This window comes from Opisthorchis viverrini (genome assembly GCF_000715545.1).
Source record: "Opisthorchis viverrini unplaced genomic scaffold opera_v5_87, whole genome shotgun sequence".
Classification (NCBI taxonomy): Eukaryota; Metazoa; Platyhelminthes; class Trematoda; order Opisthorchiida; family Opisthorchiidae; genus Opisthorchis; species Opisthorchis viverrini.
Window position 1 is genome coordinate 1,459,662 of NW_008751747.1, and position 18,278 is coordinate 1,477,939.

General features: G+C 42.6%; 2 protein-coding genes across 2 annotated transcripts; one reads left to right on the forward strand and one right to left on the reverse strand.

Annotated features, from left to right (window-relative positions):
- Window positions 1-318: 318 nt before the first annotated feature.
- T265_05073 (hypothetical protein) lies at window positions 319-7,641 on the forward strand (the record flags this gene model as incomplete). Its single annotated transcript, XM_009169984.1, has 6 exons — window positions 319-501; window positions 548-744; window positions 3,438-3,563; window positions 4,389-4,601; window positions 6,670-6,907; window positions 7,495-7,641. 6 exons carry the CDS (start codon window positions 319-321, stop codon window positions 7,639-7,641), a joined length of 1,104 nt encoding a protein of 367 aa, XP_009168248.1.
- An 812-nt stretch (window positions 7,642-8,453) lies between these two features.
- On the reverse strand, window positions 8,454-8,734 carry T265_05074 (hypothetical protein; the record flags this gene model as incomplete). Its single annotated transcript, XM_009169985.1, has 2 exons — window positions 8,454-8,560; window positions 8,599-8,734. The coding sequence occupies 2 exons, from the start codon at window positions 8,732-8,734 to the stop codon at window positions 8,454-8,456; spliced, it is 243 nt and encodes an 80-aa protein (XP_009168249.1).
- Between the last annotated feature and the right edge of the window lie 9,544 nt (window positions 8,735-18,278).

Consider the following 18,278-nt stretch of genomic DNA (forward strand, 5'->3'; position numbering starts at 1 on the left):
GAATTGACAGTGAGCATCGCTAACTTAGGATGTTGGAACTTGTTTTGATGGTCGTCATGTGCTGGGTCTCTGTCGAACCAATGAAGTGAGCTTCGTGAGGCTTTATCGAATGGTACATTATTGATTTCAGTATATCACTAAGTAGCGTGTTAGTACAACGAGGTAAAAGATATCAAGGCGCAAGGCCGGCTATTGAAATGGTACTTTACGATTCAAAGGTGAGTTTTTCGCTTGAACCCAACATGTTCTCACTTGTTCTTGCGCTACATTTATTACGGCATTGTGGGAATCGGGTCTCCACCGCAGTATTTCAAACTGATGTTTGATACCGGATCACCGATTCTGTGGGTTCCTAGTATGAGGCTAGCGCAAGAGCGACCGATGGTCCGGAGTGCGTACAATCCCGACGATTCTATGTCAATCGTCCGCAAACCTAGATCGATTACTATTCAATACGGGAATTATATCGCCACGGGCGATATTTTCTCTGAGCTGGTGAAAGTAAGTGGGCGATTGTTTTCCAGAATACCCCAAATCATTTTTTCAGCTTAACGGGCATCCGTTTCGCACGGAGTTTTCTGCGATAAATAAGATAGAAGGTTATGTGGATCAACTATATACAATCGACGGGCTCTTTGGTCTTGCCAAAAAGCAGTATTATAAACAGTTCAAAGCAACTCCACTGGATGATATGGATGCACAGAAGGTGATCCCAAAACGTCAATTTGCCTTCATTTTTAAACGGTAGGTATTTTTGTTGAAGCAGCTTCAAAAGCTATTTTTGAAGCAGAAGAACAACATATTTTTGTCATCTTGGCACGCTTTCAGACAATCAAAACCCACTGTCAAGCAATTTCCACATGGCTAATCCAAGGTGACAGATGACGTTCTTTACAGACGAGGTAGGAGGGAGGGGTCTGACTGGACTCTTTTCTTAGTCTAAGGTTCATGTAAGCTATCATAAACAAGATATCCATCCGGTATCATTTGAGTTTCCGGTCGAAATGAAATGGTTGAAACGTTTCTAGGCCCACTTCGTTAGGGTGACAAAATCTCGAAGTCACAAACCAAGAAGATATCAATGAATTTATGCTATAAATGCGAAGTTTCAAACGTCACCTGAGAAGTTCGTTTTAATTCTGGATCCATTATACTCCATATTGGGAAAAGCAACAAATTGTGCAAGACCAGTCTTTGTTCATGATTTCTTTTACAATAACTATGTGATTGGGAAACTCATGCCAGAAACAGGGACGCTTGGCAGATTGGATCCAGCCTGGTTTGAACCAATTATGAGAACCAAACACCAGAAGATATGAACAACTCTCACCTTCTGATTCTTGTTACCACCTAGGAGTTTTTCTATCTTGAAGTCTGCTAGCCAACAGTATTCTTCCGGTCATGTGAGAACATAACGTTATTAAAATGTGGTCTAATTTTTTTTGAAACTTTATGATATATCGAGTGGTATGTCCAACTGTTTATGAAGCGGAAGTTAAATGACCTATATAATCAAGAGTATTTATACAAAATTAAATCTTACCTGGTGTTTGAAGCACGCTTGGACGAGACAGATGTTTCCAGTTTCCACCGTATCACATGCCATGCCGTTATGGCCACAGTAAAGCAATTCACGTTCTCTAGCAGAATAATTACGGATGTAGGCTTCAGGCTACACGTGGAAGTAGAACTTGTCTCAGCAAATATAGTTGCATTGTCAGAGAAAGATTGGATAGTTTAGTTTGTTTTTCGGGTAAAAATGATGAAGAAATATGACACTTTGAAGAAAACATTTGTAGGTTAGTCAATGCTATCCGTAAGGTTGACGAAATTCAAAGGCGTCTTACCATCGCTTCTGTCCATCGCAAATGTTCTCTGTGTAATTTTTTACTAGAGTCTTCTTGATGTTTCAGAATTCAGTGGAATTTGTTCATCCTCGGGGGACTCGTGCAAAAAATGACAGAAATATTCAGTTCTGGGATAAATTTGCCTATTGACTTGCTGATGGCTACTCAAATCGAGTTGAATATTGCAATGAAATAATGTGAAGACAATCACCAAATAGTTTTTCAGTGTGTAAATCAAAACGGTAGTTTTCCGACAACCGTGCAAATATAAATCCTCTCCCAATTTCTTGTCGAAATCCTGGAGACCAGATGCCGAGTGAAATCATTTAGAAAGCCAGAAATAAAATTAGTGGGTACCCTGCACGCTTGGAAGATATCATAAGAGTGTTAACGGCCAGGCTAAACCATCTCAAACTGAGTGATTTATGCAAGACGCAGAGTCAACAGATGTTCTCACGCATTTTGCGTGGGTCAGACTATACCACCGTGGGTTCGTGTCAACTATGTGATCAGAAACTTGTGGTAATCATATCAAACTTAAGCGGGATATGTCGACTTCAACCCCAGCCAAAAATGTGGATATCCCGTCGATTTTCTTGTGACGTTGGATGGCAATTTTGTCTACGCATTCCTCATTTTTCGTTGCTCTTGTTTCAGGTTGTCACCTGATGGAATGTGTTCAGTCTGCCAAACTATAGTCAATTTTGGGATGACGTAAGAATGCAAAAACCGTCACTTGGTGCAACTAAGGTGCCACAAATGACATCAAAATAATGGTTTAATAGGAAAAATCACCCTCAAGCAATAAGTTTTGAACTCAAAATTCCGTTTGTAGGTTTAGAAACAAAGCTAAGTCAGAAATGGTTTGTATAGGAACGCAACCTCTGTGGGACCACAGACACGTAGCAAGGGTGACGTAGCGACAGAGAGCTTTTGATATTCTTTACTTCAACTTGGGAGCTAAACCAATGCGCGCAGGGACCCAGTGGGTCCAGCTGAGAATTACGTGACCCCAAACAATATTAGAGGATACCAAAGTTGGTGAGTTACCTATGACTGATGGAGTAAATATGGTGGTGTCATAACTCGTCATTTGAGTGAACAACCTGTCCGTTATCTTTGTAATTTGATTACAGATGACGCGAAACCTGGAATACATGTGGAACTATATTCCAACATATAGAAATTTGCTGAGATCTTCCCGCCGTAATGCTAACGTACGGATAGTGGGATTGGAACTTCCGGATAGTTTTGATCACTTGCGTTGCCGATATTAGTTATTATGCTTATGTGTCAACGGCCTATTTTGACTGGCATCGGACACAACTTTGAGCCCTCCCGTCCAGTCCAGGCGTTAATATACTGCATAATATATTCAGAACCAGAAGGTTTGGAGTTTTGTCTCACATGTGGCCTTTTGTGCTGCACCCGTGATAGGCTTTATGTGTAGAGAGACTAATACCGCCACACCATCGTACACGACTGCCTTGGTTAAGTTGAAAACGCAGGTGTTTTGATGCAACAGACGATGGTATGGTAACTTTCGAGCATGTTGTCGTAGATTTCGGTAATATTTCTCCTCACGTATAGAGGTGGAGTATCTGGAACAGTCGTATTCGGAGACATTTCCAAGGCTCACATTCCGGGGACAGTAAACTATGTTCCCGTATCCAAGGAGTTTGCAAACAAACACGAATGGATAATCAAGATCAGAAGGTGAGTCCCTAAAAACATTTTTGGATTCTTATCTGAAGTCTACACTAATCGTATTTCATGTGAAGTTTGTTTCAAGTCTGAGGATTTCGTCTGATGCCGATATATTGAATAATCCATCCCTAACAGAACGACATGCATTTGATCACTTCTGAGTAGAGATCAAAATTCGAGGCTAATAAATTTAGAAAATATCGTGACTGCAAAGGAAAACTTTTTCTTCTGACACGTTTGGCTATCAGCGCAGGATCACGTTTAAATAAACCGCATCACTTCACTCGAAAGTGATATTTAGTAAAATGTATGTTTATGCATATTGGAACCGGGAAAATCAAACTATTACACATAATTACAACCGTTTTTGCTTTTGATGCTCAATTTACTATAGGAAAGCAACAACAGAAAGCAAATGATGGTACAACAGCGGCACCTATTTCATGCATTCAATGATGCTGCCTAACTTCAAACATCCCCCTGCCGTGTTCCTGCATTTTGCAACGGGCTTTATAGAAAATAACCCCCATCTCTGCTTTGTTAGTCTTTTTCAAGGCGTGTATAAAGCTACACTATTGCACGTAATCAAATACTCGGCGGTTGCAATTGCATTCAGCCAAACCAGGAGAACTTCCCATCATCGATACTTCTAGCAATGAATCCTTTTTTCTTAGATACGAACATTTTAACGAAAGTTTGTGTCCTGTGTCTAGTGCGTGTTCCGCAATCGCCGAGTCTTTCAGTAACGCTTGATATTCATCTGCGTTTCTCGGCGGCCTGTTTATTTAGTGGTAGAAAAAAAATAATAAAATAAAATAGTAGAAAAATAAACAGGCCGCCGAGAAACGCAGATGAATATCAAGCGTTACTGAAAGACTCGGCGATTGCGGAACACGCACTAGACACAGGACACAAAATAGATTTAGAAAATGTTGAGGTTTTGAGGCGAGGACTACGGTCCACGTCACACAGACTGATCGCCGAGGCGGTAGAAATCGCCAAGCATCCCAGCGTCAACAGAATGAAGGGCGTAGAACTGGCTAGCGTGTGGAGAACGGTCTTGGGTCACTCGAGCTGACACGTGTTGGTGTGCGGTCATCAGTAGGAAGAGTAGTCATCACTTGGATTCCACTTGACCTCAACCCCCCTCAAACTAAATTGTCGGAACACTCACAACCCCACAAAGACTAAGGAAAATCTAAGAGCGGCACCCGAGGCGAATCATCAGGTGAAGCATTCTGAAGTGGAAGATTAAGGAACGGAAAGCGATCGGAACTAATTTGGAACCCTCCAACACATCGATTCAAGATTTTGGCACCCACACTAGCCGACAAGAGCCGTTAATTGACACTCAACACTGATTTAGTCTGAAGAGAACTTACTGATTGGTTCCCCGTCTGTCTTATAACCTGGCCAGTTTTGTGACCTGTTCACTTGGCCTGATGAAGCTTTTGTGTCAAAAGCGAAACGTTGCCCAAATAAAAACTACCGATTGTTTACCAAGCTCTTCTGAAATGATGACTTCTCAATCGGTTCCAAACTTTTTCCAATTTCTTCAGATAATTTAGCCGCAGTCTGATCTACCTCCTGGGAAATGCCGTAAACAGACACTACTCTTCCCCCCTGAATAACCATGTACAAATCAGTAAATTATCAATTTGGAAATAAATGGGAATTATTTTCTGGCAGCTTGGATGCGTTAATTGATCCAGTCTTAAGTGAATTTTGATACGTACATTGAACTTGGTGATTTACTCGTAGAAGTTTCGACAGCAGTAGTGAGGGAAAAAAATCAATGCTCGTTTGTTGATGCGCGCTTGGCTTAGACAGAGAGGGCGTTCTGACGGAATCCGCGTGAATTTTATAGGGGCTTAAAAACCATTGAGGGTCCACCCACAAAGGCTGTGTTCACATTTGGCTGCGGTTAATTCTGCAAATGATTTCTAATCTGAACAACAGGGTGTATGCACACGATGTCTTGTCAGACCTAACAGCATCAGAACTCTGACCACAATATTTCATTTTACCTTCACGTGATCGTTCTTTTATCCGTCTCAGAATGGCAGAAAAACAGTCATCTAACAAAGCTAAGATGTTGGAACTAACTTGGAACAGAACGCCCGTACGCCGGTTGGAATTCAGATTTCATGCGGAAGAGCATCCACTACTTTATTAATGTTGCGATATTTGAACTTGAATATTCATAGAGTTAAAACTTTCTGACCAGTTTCCATTCGGACAACTGGCTTGATTCATGTACGTCAACAGTGCACATGGCCGTCACAATCGTCGACGAATGCGTCGTAAGCATAACACTTGCTCAGTTGTAAAATCCGTACGGTACAGATCTGCCGTGCAGCCTGAAAGAAGCATGGCACTCAGACAACGCCCGGTCATCCAGTCGTAGCTTGGAGCAACCGGAAAAATCCACGGTTAATTTCAAACCACGGACATGCATGCAAAAATTTTTCATCTGAGCCGATTCGAGTTAACAAACTATATCGAAGTAATACTGATGGAATTAAATAGGAGATACAGTTTCAGACGGAAATAGTTCAGAGTATTCTGAAGGCTGGTGTAAACATTTTAAAATATGATTTATTCATTTGGAATATAAACAGTAACACGTAGCATTGAAGTGGATAAATATCAGGTTAACTAACAGGGAAAACTCTCACTCATTTGGGTTACAAGGCATAACATTTTTCAAGAAATGTCCTATTCTTTTTTGGGATCAGATATAGAGAATAATTTCTCCATGAACGCATCTCCACATGGGCGTTGAATTAAACGAGCACAGTTCTAGTGCCATACTGTCATCTGAGTAACTGTCTTAATATCAGATGTTTCTTCCACGGTGCCGGCTTTTATATGATCTTATTTTTTCTTGATCCAACTTACCTAGCCAATGCGTATGTCAAAATGTCAGACCCTGTTGCATAGAAAACACGTGTGATTTGTGGACAAGAATGAATTTAAATTTATGTTCCCCTTTTCACGTTGTCATTTGGCACTGCGGGGGATTTACTGAAGATAACTGACCACATTTGTTAGCATCTGGCAAGGAAAGTTGATTTTGAGATTGAAGTAAATTAAACCAAACTGTCGTTCTCAGTATTACGTACGAAGATGGCACCGTTCTGGCTTCGGACCTCTCAGCACTGCTTGACACCGGAGCGTACAGAACATATCTACCGACATCATTCGCCAATCGCCTTTTTTCCGGCATCTGGAAACAAATGAACTTGGATAGCCGACTTGTTCGGTGTGATGCGATGTACCTCATGCCCACACTATTGCTGAATCTCGAAGGTCACCAATTAAAATGGGAACCGAGCCAATACATTGAACAGGTAAGAACTCCTGTGTAATGTGAGCCTATTAAACACCATTATTCTGTTTTATATCTTCATGCGCACCACGACCGAGATCGCTTTATCCTCTCCATGAGTTCTTCCAAAGGTTTGTTTGCCTTGGGGTATAACGGGATTATTCAGGGGAATCAAAGCACTGCACTGTTTTCAGGTCAGGAGCAGAAAATCTTTTCGGAAATGTTCTGGTTGTTCTGCACAACTTCACGAAAAGCACAGTTTCAAGGAATTTTACGTTCCACAGCCTGTACACGTTTGAAGTTTTAACATTCACCCACCTACATTTATTCTATGATCACATATATGATCCGTCTTCCAGTTGATTTTGTCGAGTAGCCCAACAGATCCGTATTTTTTCCTACTTGTGAGAAGCCTTCATTGAGGATTAATCTGGACATCTTGTATTCCAACATTTATTGTATTATTTAGACACTTCAAATAGCCTGGTAAATTTTTACGAAGGGATTTCCACTAGTTGCATAAGGTGCCACTTAAATTGACCAAACTTTCCTTCTATGCGTTGTTGAGTAAATCTGATCATTTGGAAATTTTTCGGTTCGTTCAACCAGCTGGACATCGGACAATGTGAATCAACAATCCAACCTGCAGACCTACCTTTCTCGTACAATGCGCTCATGGGCATCTCGTTTCTGCGTCACTTTGCCGTCATTTACGACGTGGATAATGATGTTGTGGGATTCGCCGAACCGATTTGAGAGGCTTCATCCATGTACTAATGCTTGTTCCGCTATTGTGATATAACGGTTTGTTTTCCCGCTACTTTTGGGTGTTCCGAAATTTTGGAGAGTATTTTCTAAGCAAAGGTAGAACACGACTTGTGATTTCTGACAAGTGGGTTAATTTATGCGTTATGGTGTAGAAGTCATTTCCCACGGATAGTTAAAGAGGGAATACGTGTGATTTTTAAAAAGTCGTGGTGTATCTCTTCACTTTCCCTGACGCTACTGGGTTATAAATAAAAGATAAGAAGGCGACCAGAAAAACAGTGTATTAATATATGATTCACTTGTGACCGTATTTGATGGTCGATCAACTGTCAACCAAACCAGTGTCTACTGCACGCCCACACCGGTTCTCACGAGGTTGTTCATTTGTCTCGGTTAATTATAAATGGCCATCTATGTACTTGTGTACGGGCTGTTTTGGCCATGAGGTGGGCGTGAACTTCGTGTATCCCTTCATGTATCCCTTTTTGACCTTTCTCCGGCACATGAAATCAGACGTGATTCAGACATGTGGGCGAGTCGCACGGTCCTGTTTCACACGGTCGTTACGCTGCACAGTAGACCTATGCGCAGCCGTAGTACCGCTCCTTTCAATTTGAAACCGTTTTCGGACTGCTTGAATCTGACCGTAGTTAACTTGGAGCCAGTTTGGTCGTTCCCGTTTTCGATTGGGTCTTAGCTTTGAACTATGCAATGCTGTCATGTTCTGGGATAACTCGAGACGTCAAACATTTTCATCGTCCATACCGGAAGTGTCCAACAAGATGTTCTACTAGAATTTTTCAGCTTCTTGCCAGTATTGAGTTTGCATGCGGTTTGTTCGTAGTTGGTTGAAATGTCTTGTCTAAATTTCCTTTCCAACGGTGATTTCGTAGATCACATTTCCTTTCTTACCCAGGACAGTGCCAGTAGACCATTTTTAGAGACCTTGAAAATCTCCTGCGTAAAACCCGTCACCAATGTGGAATTTTTGCAATCTGTCTGTCTTCTTTAAAGCATTTCCGATGTCCTTCCTCTTGGGCATAAGATTGTCGTAAGTATTCCCAATTTTCCGTCCAATCATGCATTCTGCAGGTGATTATCCTCCAGGAACGTTTGGGTTTGGGGAATTTTGCTAAGCTGTCAAAAAGTTTGGATCGTTTTGCCCGACATTTTTCTTCTCCCCAATTCAAGTAGAGCCCGTTTAAAGTTATTCACAAATCGTTCAGCATGCCCGTTGTATTGAGGGTGATAAGATGGTGACAGCTTTTGCTCGATACCATTTTCTTTGCAAAACCATCTGAAGTGGGTTGAGGTGAATTGTGTTCCATTGGCGGTCATAATCAGCTCACGATTACCGAAATATTGGAATACTCTTAACAGTTCATCGATAATAGACTTTGCCGTAGTATTGCGCAAAACGAATACATCTGGCCATCTAGTGAATTAATCCACAAAAATGGGAAACGACTGACCATTGATTGGACCTGAATTCTTTCCCATGGTTTCTTGCTATTCGGCCATGGTCGTTCTGGACATTTGGGAGGCGTCTTGGCCGCCATTTGATAGGGTTCACATTTCTGACAAAACTGTTCTATTTCTGCGTCCATTGGAGGCCAATAAACGAAACTTTTCGCCAGGGGTTTCATACGAGTTTTACCTCGATGTCCTGAGTGAAACTTTTGCATCACTTTTTCACAAAGGAAAATACTCACAAGGTTGCCGAAAACTCTTCGACAGCCCACGACCGATTTTGCCCTTCTTAGGGCTCATCAGGTAGGCACAGTCCCCGAGTTTCCGTCAACCTTACGTTCTAATTGAACCCAAATTGGACTGTTTTGTTGCATCACTTGTTTTCGCAACGTCGTTGGTGCTACAACTTGGTCTCCCGTCATTGAACAATCGTCAACATTTGAAAGCAACTCACGTCGATTGGAAAATGGTCGTGGCTTTGGGGAGATTTCACCATTTGGCCACTTTGTTTGTACATAATTGATTACTTCCAATATGATATCCTCATTGCTGGTATTTTCAGCAGTGACTGGTAAGCTTCTGACGCTTTCAATCAGGATCTGATGAACTTCGCACTCGAATTTAACGGCTGCAATCACACAGTCCTCATTTTCCCTTGAATGGGATTAGATGAGGCGAGACAAGGCATCTGCTTGGCCGATTTCTAGCGTTGATCGGTAGTGAATAGTAAAATCATAGGCTAACAGTATGGTAGTCCATCTTTGCAGACAGTTAGCAGTGAAACAGGAAACCCTTTATTTGCCCCGACTATTGATAGCACTGGGTCGTGATCAGTAAGTAGCGTGGAGCGTCTTCCGTAGAGCATTTTATGGAAAGGTTTCACAGCAAAAACTATTGATAGAGCCTCTTTGTCAATCTGGCTGTAATTTTTTCAGCTACTGTCAATGATCACACTGCGTGGGCGACAGCCTTCTGTTGTCCTCCGAAAGAACTAGGGGAAATCACAGCTCCAATGCCATAATCGGAGGCGACCGATGCCACGATAATTTCCAGTTCTGAATTAAAATGCGTTAAGAGTAAATCAGAGATGACGGCTGTCTCGATTGCATCAAATGACTCTTGACATTCTTTTGTCCATCGCCACTCTTTTCCTTTCATTACTAACTGGTTCAGCGGACCTCTTGTTTGATGACAAAGGCTTGACAAAACTGTGCTATAATGATTGACGAGGCCGAGAAGTGATCGAAGTTGTACATCTTTTGGGGCACCATCTGCCTGACAGCCTCAATATTATCATGATCAGGACGTCGGCCACGGTTGTCACCGATGAAACCAAGAAATTTAACACTTTCCAGCGAAAAATTTCACTTCTCCGTTCGCAAACGGAATTCTACTTCTTTCAGACGTGAGAAGACTTTCTCCACTATGCCCAGCAAATCAGTGGAATCTGGGCCCATAACTAAGGCGTCAGCCAAATATACTGCGACACCAGTGATGTCATGGAGAAGCGTGTCCAAGTTTTGTTGGAAAATGGCTGGTGCAGTTTTCACTCCCAGTGGCAGTCTGTTGTACTGGAAAAAGTCCCAGGTGTGTGTTGATTGTCGGGTATTTTCTAGAAACTTCAGCCACTAAAACTTGCAGACGTGCATCCGCGAGATCCAGGATTGCAAAACACTTTCCACCGTTCAGCCTTGTGAACCAATCTTCGGGTAATGGTAATCGATACTCATGGTTTTCCAGCAACCGACTGAGCTCATCTTCTACGACCGACTGAGCTGCGTATGGAACTGGACGGTTGGGCACGAAAACTAGCTTTGAGTCCGGTTTGAGATTTGATACTGCAAGAACTATACTACAACAACCCTAACCTGGTTTCAACAGTTCTTCAAGGCGCACTTTCAATTCCGCAATTTGATCAGGAAGTTTTGTGTTTGATGGAAATTACTCTGATAGTCGCTTGACCTGTGAGTTACTGCATATGTGGTTGGTCGAATCGTTCAGTAGATTTGATTGTTCCATCCAATCGTTTGCTCCTTGTCTATGATATGACAGGTTTCGGCCAAGTGTGCTGCAATCGCGCTTGAGCCTGGTTTCTTTCCACTACCACTCAGAGATATGGGATTGTGTTCTCGTATTCTGTCCGATAAATGCCTTGTCGTACGACCAACGTATGATGCTCGGCACGAGCATACGAATGAGTACACACAAAAGCTGGTGGTAGAACGTGGCAATTTGTCTTTCAACCAGAATCTGATAGTGGGGCTGGAGTTGAAGCTCAAACATAGATTAGCGGCCAAGTATGTCGTATCAACGGAGTTTCTAAGCCTTCTGGTGATTAGTTCTGGATGTAGAATTTAATTTCATGACGAATGGTGCAAACAGTATGCACGTATCTATAATGGTTGCAAAGTTATTCGAGACATTTTAATTCTGGTCCGGTTGGTACGGTTGAGCGGTTTCGTTTCATTAAATCCACGAGAAACTCAGTGAGCTATTGAACGTGTTAACTTGTAGGAGCATACGGCACATTCCAGGCAAAATAAATGATACCATAAGGTCAAAAACGAGCAGGCATCTCAGTAATCTTTTACCACCAGGGTTCGGACAGTTAATAAATGATTTGTGGAAGTAACGCAATCGAAATCACCTTCCAGACCGTTAATTCATCGACCATAATTCCGTTAGACTCCCAGGTGGACGAAAATCTAATCTAAATTAGTTCAGTTATGTAAGACTCCGCAAGCTGAGAGCTGGCTTACCCTGACATTTATGAGCTAGGATGATAAATCCTGGGTGAATCTACTGTTTACTGCAACCCCTAACTTTCAAGAATTTTATAGTTGCATCGCTGGAAACCTTTCCCAAATCGATCATCCCTAATTGAGCTCAATCTTATATTGTTCAGCCTGGTTTGTGGATAAATCAGTGAACATTCTACTGAGAAGCTGTTTGTGGAAAACAAAAGACGTGTTAGGCAAAGCGATCAAGTTGTAAACCGGAAAAGTTTTGAGGATGTTGGTAATGTGAGTAGCTTTGTGGTTTTTGTGGAGATTTCGTTCAGTAAGTGAAGCCAGTGTATGCTGAAAAGCCGAGAAGCCCTGTGCAGCTGTTCCATCCTTATTGGGAATCATCAGCAGTGCGCATCTCACTAAACTCCGGAAAGTCTCGAACCCGCAATCTCCTGGCTAGTAGTTTGAACACTTAACACCGACACGATAGTCTGCTTCTCTTATTGGTCAGTTAGGGTGGCTGAATCCTAAGAATGATTGTTTAGGAGAAGGTCGAATCCAAGCTAGGTCGGCCTACGATCTTTACCCTCAGGGTCAGGGAATTTCAATCGAGATATATGTTACAAACTGTGTGCAACTGTGTGCACCGAAATGTGCTCGAAAACTGAGGTTAGGGTCAGTGAAGAGCAGAGGAATTTCAGTCAACTTTGGCCTTGTACTCTAAGCTCAAACGACTTGTACGCCAGTCCCCTCTTCATTGATAACTTCACAAAACTAGGTGTTAACTCGGCTGATCCAAAACCACGCACCATGAAATTATTAGTTCTGCATGTTGCATTTTATTCATGGTGAGATGGCTGGCGATTCAAAACTCGTAGGCTGTCAGCTACTGTGGTGTAAATATGGATAACCGATTCAAAGTTGAGGGTCTTCTAACTCTGCCTTGTGTCCGGTGCATGTTCCACGATTGCGGAGTACACAACTATCGTCTGAGATTAGTCTGCGTTTCTCACCCACTCTGATATGCGACGAAGTCGGTACATTCCGTTTTAGATACTCAAATCGTAGTTCTTTCGAATGAGGGGCTTTCACGCCACTGAGTCATTAATTCGCTTGAAGCTCTTCTCTATATGTGCCACTTTATAACAGCTCCATGAGCCTCCGGCTTGTTACCTGATCTACTTGTTTTTGGGTCTTCGTACTGAGTCAGTTACCGCTTAGTTAGATTCGCTGAAGATTGCGTCCGTCTCTGTTGTACATCAATTTGTACTACTTTTTGGCCAACCTGTTCTATGCACGCCGGTCTTACCCGACTAAACATTTCTGCCATAGTATTCGATACTTTCTAGGAATGAGCCGATGAATGGCTTGCAAAGTCTTCAGTGTCCATTGGTATTGATAAGTGGTGCTTTGAATTTGTTATTAATTTATTGCGCCACATGGTTCAGGAATGGTTGTACTACCGGATTAGCTACAGGATAAACGCAATGTGAAGACTGAAGGCGTCCAGAAATCGATAGCAAACCTTGACTTCATCCCAACTGGACACGCCGAATTCTTTTACGTAACGCTATGACATCTTCAATCAATGTTATAGTCCTGCGAATGCTTTGTCTTCAAAAATTCCTACACACAAATATCCTGGCCAAAGCAGAGGACATCGGAAGCACCAACTCCCTTTCTTGTTTCTGAGAATTGGAAGATGGGATTCTGCGGGTTTCGTTATGACTGAATGCTTCGATTGCGAATACACTGACCTGAAATTCCGTGGTTCCAACTCGAACGCTGCACCTCAACTTCCTTCTGGCTACCTAGCAGGTTCCAAGCCTTCATGCTTCGTTTAGGTGGCCTGGCAGTTGGGAACCAACAGCTGACTGTAGCTGAGACTGATTTGTAGTTTCGTGATGTACACTACTTCGATTGCAGGTAGTTGCATCCGTTCTTGAAGTATTATTGGTTTGTGTGGAGCATGATAATCGAATATCTATCGGTACACCAGCGGTGGCGCAACTCGCCGTGTTACAACGTTGAGTTGTGAATTTTCACAACTGTTGTCACAGTAAAACCAAAAACCATGTGACTGGAGTATTTGCTATGAGAATGACGATAAGTAAACATTCACAACTGGACCCATTCGTAATTTTGCTTCTCGTGAATTCATTTAACTCACACTTGTGGGACCAGATGTTTCGTAGGCCAGTTCAAGTTCAGAGGTCGCACAAGTTTCTTTTGGATGCAAAGTTGTGGATCCAGCAGTCGGATTCCTATCGCCTCTGCGATCGATAGTAGTTTGGATCGTACCAGTCGTGGTCCGTTCAGAGGTACCCGGTATATGATGGTGAAGGCTTGCTCCTTGTCTATGATATGACAGGTTTCGGCCAAGTGTGCTGCAATCGCGCTTGAGCCTGGTTTCTTTCCACTACCACTCAGAGATATGGGATTGTGTTCTCGTATTCTGTCCGATAAATGCCTTGTCGTACGACCAACGTATGATGCTCGGCACGAGCATACGAATGAGTACACACAAAAGCTGGTGGTAGAACGTGGCAATTTGTCTTTCAACCAGAATCTGATAGTGGGGCTGGAGTTGAAGCTCAAACATAGATTAGCGGCCAAGTATGTCGTATCAACGGAGTTTCTAAGCCTTCTGGTGATTAGTTCTGGATGTAGAATTTAATTTCATGACGAATGGTGCAAACAGTATGCACGTATCTATAATGGTTGCAAAGTTATTCGAGACATTTTAATTCTGGTCCGGTTGGTACGGTTGAGCGGTTTCGTTTCATTAAATCCACGAGAAACTCAGTGAGCTATTGAACGTGTTAACTTGTAGGAGCATACGGCACATTCCAGGCAAAATAAATGATACCATAAGGTCAAAAACGAGCAGGCATCTCAGTTTTACCTTACCACCAGGGTTCGGACAGTTAATAAATGATTTGTGGAAGTAACGCAATCGAAATCACCTTCCAGACCGTTAATTCATATAATTCCGTTCCGTTAGACTCCCAGGTGGACGAAAATCTAATCTAAATTAGTTCAGTTATGTAAGACTCCGCAAGCTGAGAGCTGGCTTACCCTGACATTTATGAGCTAGGATGATAAATCCTGGGTGAATCTACTGTTTACTGCAACCCCTAACTTTCAAGAATTTTATAGTTGCATCGCTGGAAACCTTTCCCAAATCGATCATCCCTAATTGAGCTCAATCTTATATTGTTCAGCCTGGTTTGTGGATAAATCAGTGAACATTCTACTGAGAAGCTGTTTGTGGAAAACAAAAGACGTGTTAGGCAAAGCGATCAAGTTGTAAACCGGAAAAGTTTTGAGGATGTTGGTAATGTGAGTAGCTTTGTGGTTTTTGTGGAGATTTCGTTCAGTAAGTGAAGCCAGTGTATGCTGAAAGCCGAGAAGGTTGGTAATGTGAGTAGCTTTGTGGTTTTTGTGGAGATTTCGTTCAGTAAGTGAAGCCAGTGTATGCTGAAAAGCCGAGAAGCCCTGTGCAGCTGTTCCATCCTTATTGGGAATCATCAGCAGTGCGCATCTCACTAAACTCCGGAAAGTCTCGAACCCGCAATCTCCTGGCTAGTAGTTTGAACACTTAACACCGACACGATAGTCTGCTTCTCTTATTGGTCAGTTAGGGTGGCTGAATCCTAAGAATGATTGTTTAGGAGAAGGTCGAATCCAAGCTAGGTCGGCCTACGATCTTTACCCTCAGGGTCAGGGAATTTCAATCGAGATATATGTTACAAACTGTGTGCAACTGTGTGCACCGAAATGTGCTCGAAAACTGAGGTTAGGGTCAGTGAAGAGCAGAGGAATTTCAGTCAACTTTGGCCTTGTACTCTAAGCTCAAACGAGTTGTACGCCAGTCTCCTCTTTATTGACAACTTCACAAAACTAGGTGTTAACTCGGCTGATCCAAAACCACGCACCATGAAATTATTAGTTCTGCATGTTGCATTTTATTCATGGTGAGATGGCTGGCGATTCAAAACTCGTAGGCTGTCAGCTACTGTGGTGTAAATATGGATAACCGATTCAAAGTTGAGGGTCTTCTAACTCTGCCTTGTGTCCGGTGCATGTTCCACGATTGCGGAGTACACAACTATCGTCTGAGATTAGTCTGCGTTTCTCACCCACTCTGATATGCGACGAAGTCGGTACATTCCGTTTTAGATACTCAAATCGTAGTTCTTTCGAATGAGGGGCTTTCACGCCACTGAGTCATTAATTCGCTTGAAGCTCTTCTCTATATGTGCCACTTTATAACAGCTCCATGAGCCTCCGGCTTGTTACCTGATCTACTTGTTTTTGGGTCTTCGTACTGAGTCAGTTACCGCTTAGTTAGATTCGCTGAAGATTGCGTCCGTCTCTGTTGTACATCAATTTGTACTACTTTTTGGCCAACCTGTTCTATGCACGCCGGTCTTACCCGACTAAACATTTCTGCCATAGTATTCGATACTTTCTAGGAATGAGCCGATGAATGGCTTGCAAAGTCTTCAGTGTCCATTGGTATTGATAAGTGGTGCTTTGAATTTGTTATTAATTTATTGCGCCACATGGTTCAGGAATGGTTGTACTACCGGATTAGCTACAGGATAAACGCAATGTGAAGACTGAAGGCGTCCAGAAATCGATAGCAAACCTTGACTTCATCCCAACTGGACACGCCGAATTCTTTTACGTAACGCTATGACATCTTCAATCAATGTTATAGTCCTGCGAATGCTTTGTCTTCAAAAATTCCTACACACAAATATCCTGGCCAAAGCAGAGGACATCGGAAGCACCAACTCCCTTTCTTGTTTCTGAGAATTGGAAGATGGGATTCTGCGGGTTTCGTTATGACTGAATGCTTCGATTGCGAATACACTGACCTGAAATTCCGTGGTTCCAACTCGAACGCTGCACCTCAACTTCCTTCTGGCTACCTAGCAGGTTCCAAGCCTTCATGCTTCGTTTAGGTGGCCTGGCAGTTGGGAACCAACAGCTGACTGTAGCTGAGACTGATTTGTAGTTTCGTGATGTACACTACTTCGATTGCAGGTAGTTGCATCCGTTCTTGAAGTATTATTGGTTTGTGTGGAGCATGATAATCGAATATCTATCGGTACACCAGCGGTGGCGCAACTCGCCGTGTTACAACGTTGAGTTGTGAATTTTCACAACTGTTGTCACAGTAAAACCAAAAACCATGTGACTGGAGTATTTGCTATGAGAATGACGATAAGTAAACATTCACAACTGGACCCATTCGTAATTTTGCTTCTCGTGAATTCATTTAACTCACCCTCATCGAGCTAAAATCAATGCCTGACTTTGCGAACATTCGCAGCGCTCAAGCGTGAACACGACCGCCTGGTCAGACGTGAAGATTCGATTGCGCCAAGCTGGAATAGTGGTAGCAACTTGTCGGACGTCCATTGTTCAAACCCCGGCATAGACACTGTGGATGGCGCTTAATCAATCTCTAGTTTTCTGGCGTGTATTCACCAGAGCTATATGCCAAGACAGACGGACGGCTGTTCAAAATGGTGTGATCTAAACGTGAGAACACTTCAAAAATTTGGCACCAGTGTCGGTGTATGTAATTCTGTGTTCAGTTAAATCTGTCTTTCAGGTGCACTATTGTCAGCCAATGAGGCTTGATTAGACCGCAAGTGATCATTTAATGGTTACGACCAACCTCAATTTTTCATCCATATTACCTCCGAAGATTGCGCTAAACTTCAGATTTTCTTGGTATCATATTCGATAAAATTAGCCGGTAGATTGTTTGCCTACGCAGGCAAAGAGAATTCCTATACCAACAACTCTAAGTGTCCACGAAATGCTAAACATAGTGCTATAATGCAGCTGACGCGAGGAATTATCTCGATGCTCGTTTTGTGAGACCAGATAATCGATAAATGCTTGGCAAATCAGAGCACAGTAGACCGTCATCAGCACTGCACAATTTGAGTTCTGGTCAGCGGTGGTTGGTGGAAATCAAAGAAACCGTCTTAGCAGCATTCTATTCTCCCGAATTACAATACCACAAATGTCTGGCACTTACCACAGAAAAACGTGTCGTTAACTGAATGTACATTCCTTGGAATGAGTTTCGAGTTGAATGTAGAGAGAATGTGGCCCATTCCTCGTCTCATAGGCAACAGGGAACGCGTCTGCACCACTCTACTTATGGCGATAAAAGGGGCAAAGTCAGCTGAAGACTAAAATCGGAGACTGGTCTTATTATCCATTACTCCTCTTCTTTTCACGATATTATCATTGTCTGCAATACAGTCAAGTAAGCTGTCTAGTGCAGTTAAAACTAGCGGTCAGTATTGTGAACGTCGCCGGTAACCTCATCGATCGTTGAATAACCCACGGACAACCGCGGGATGCTGGTTATTCTACTAGTCCCAGCAGTGAACG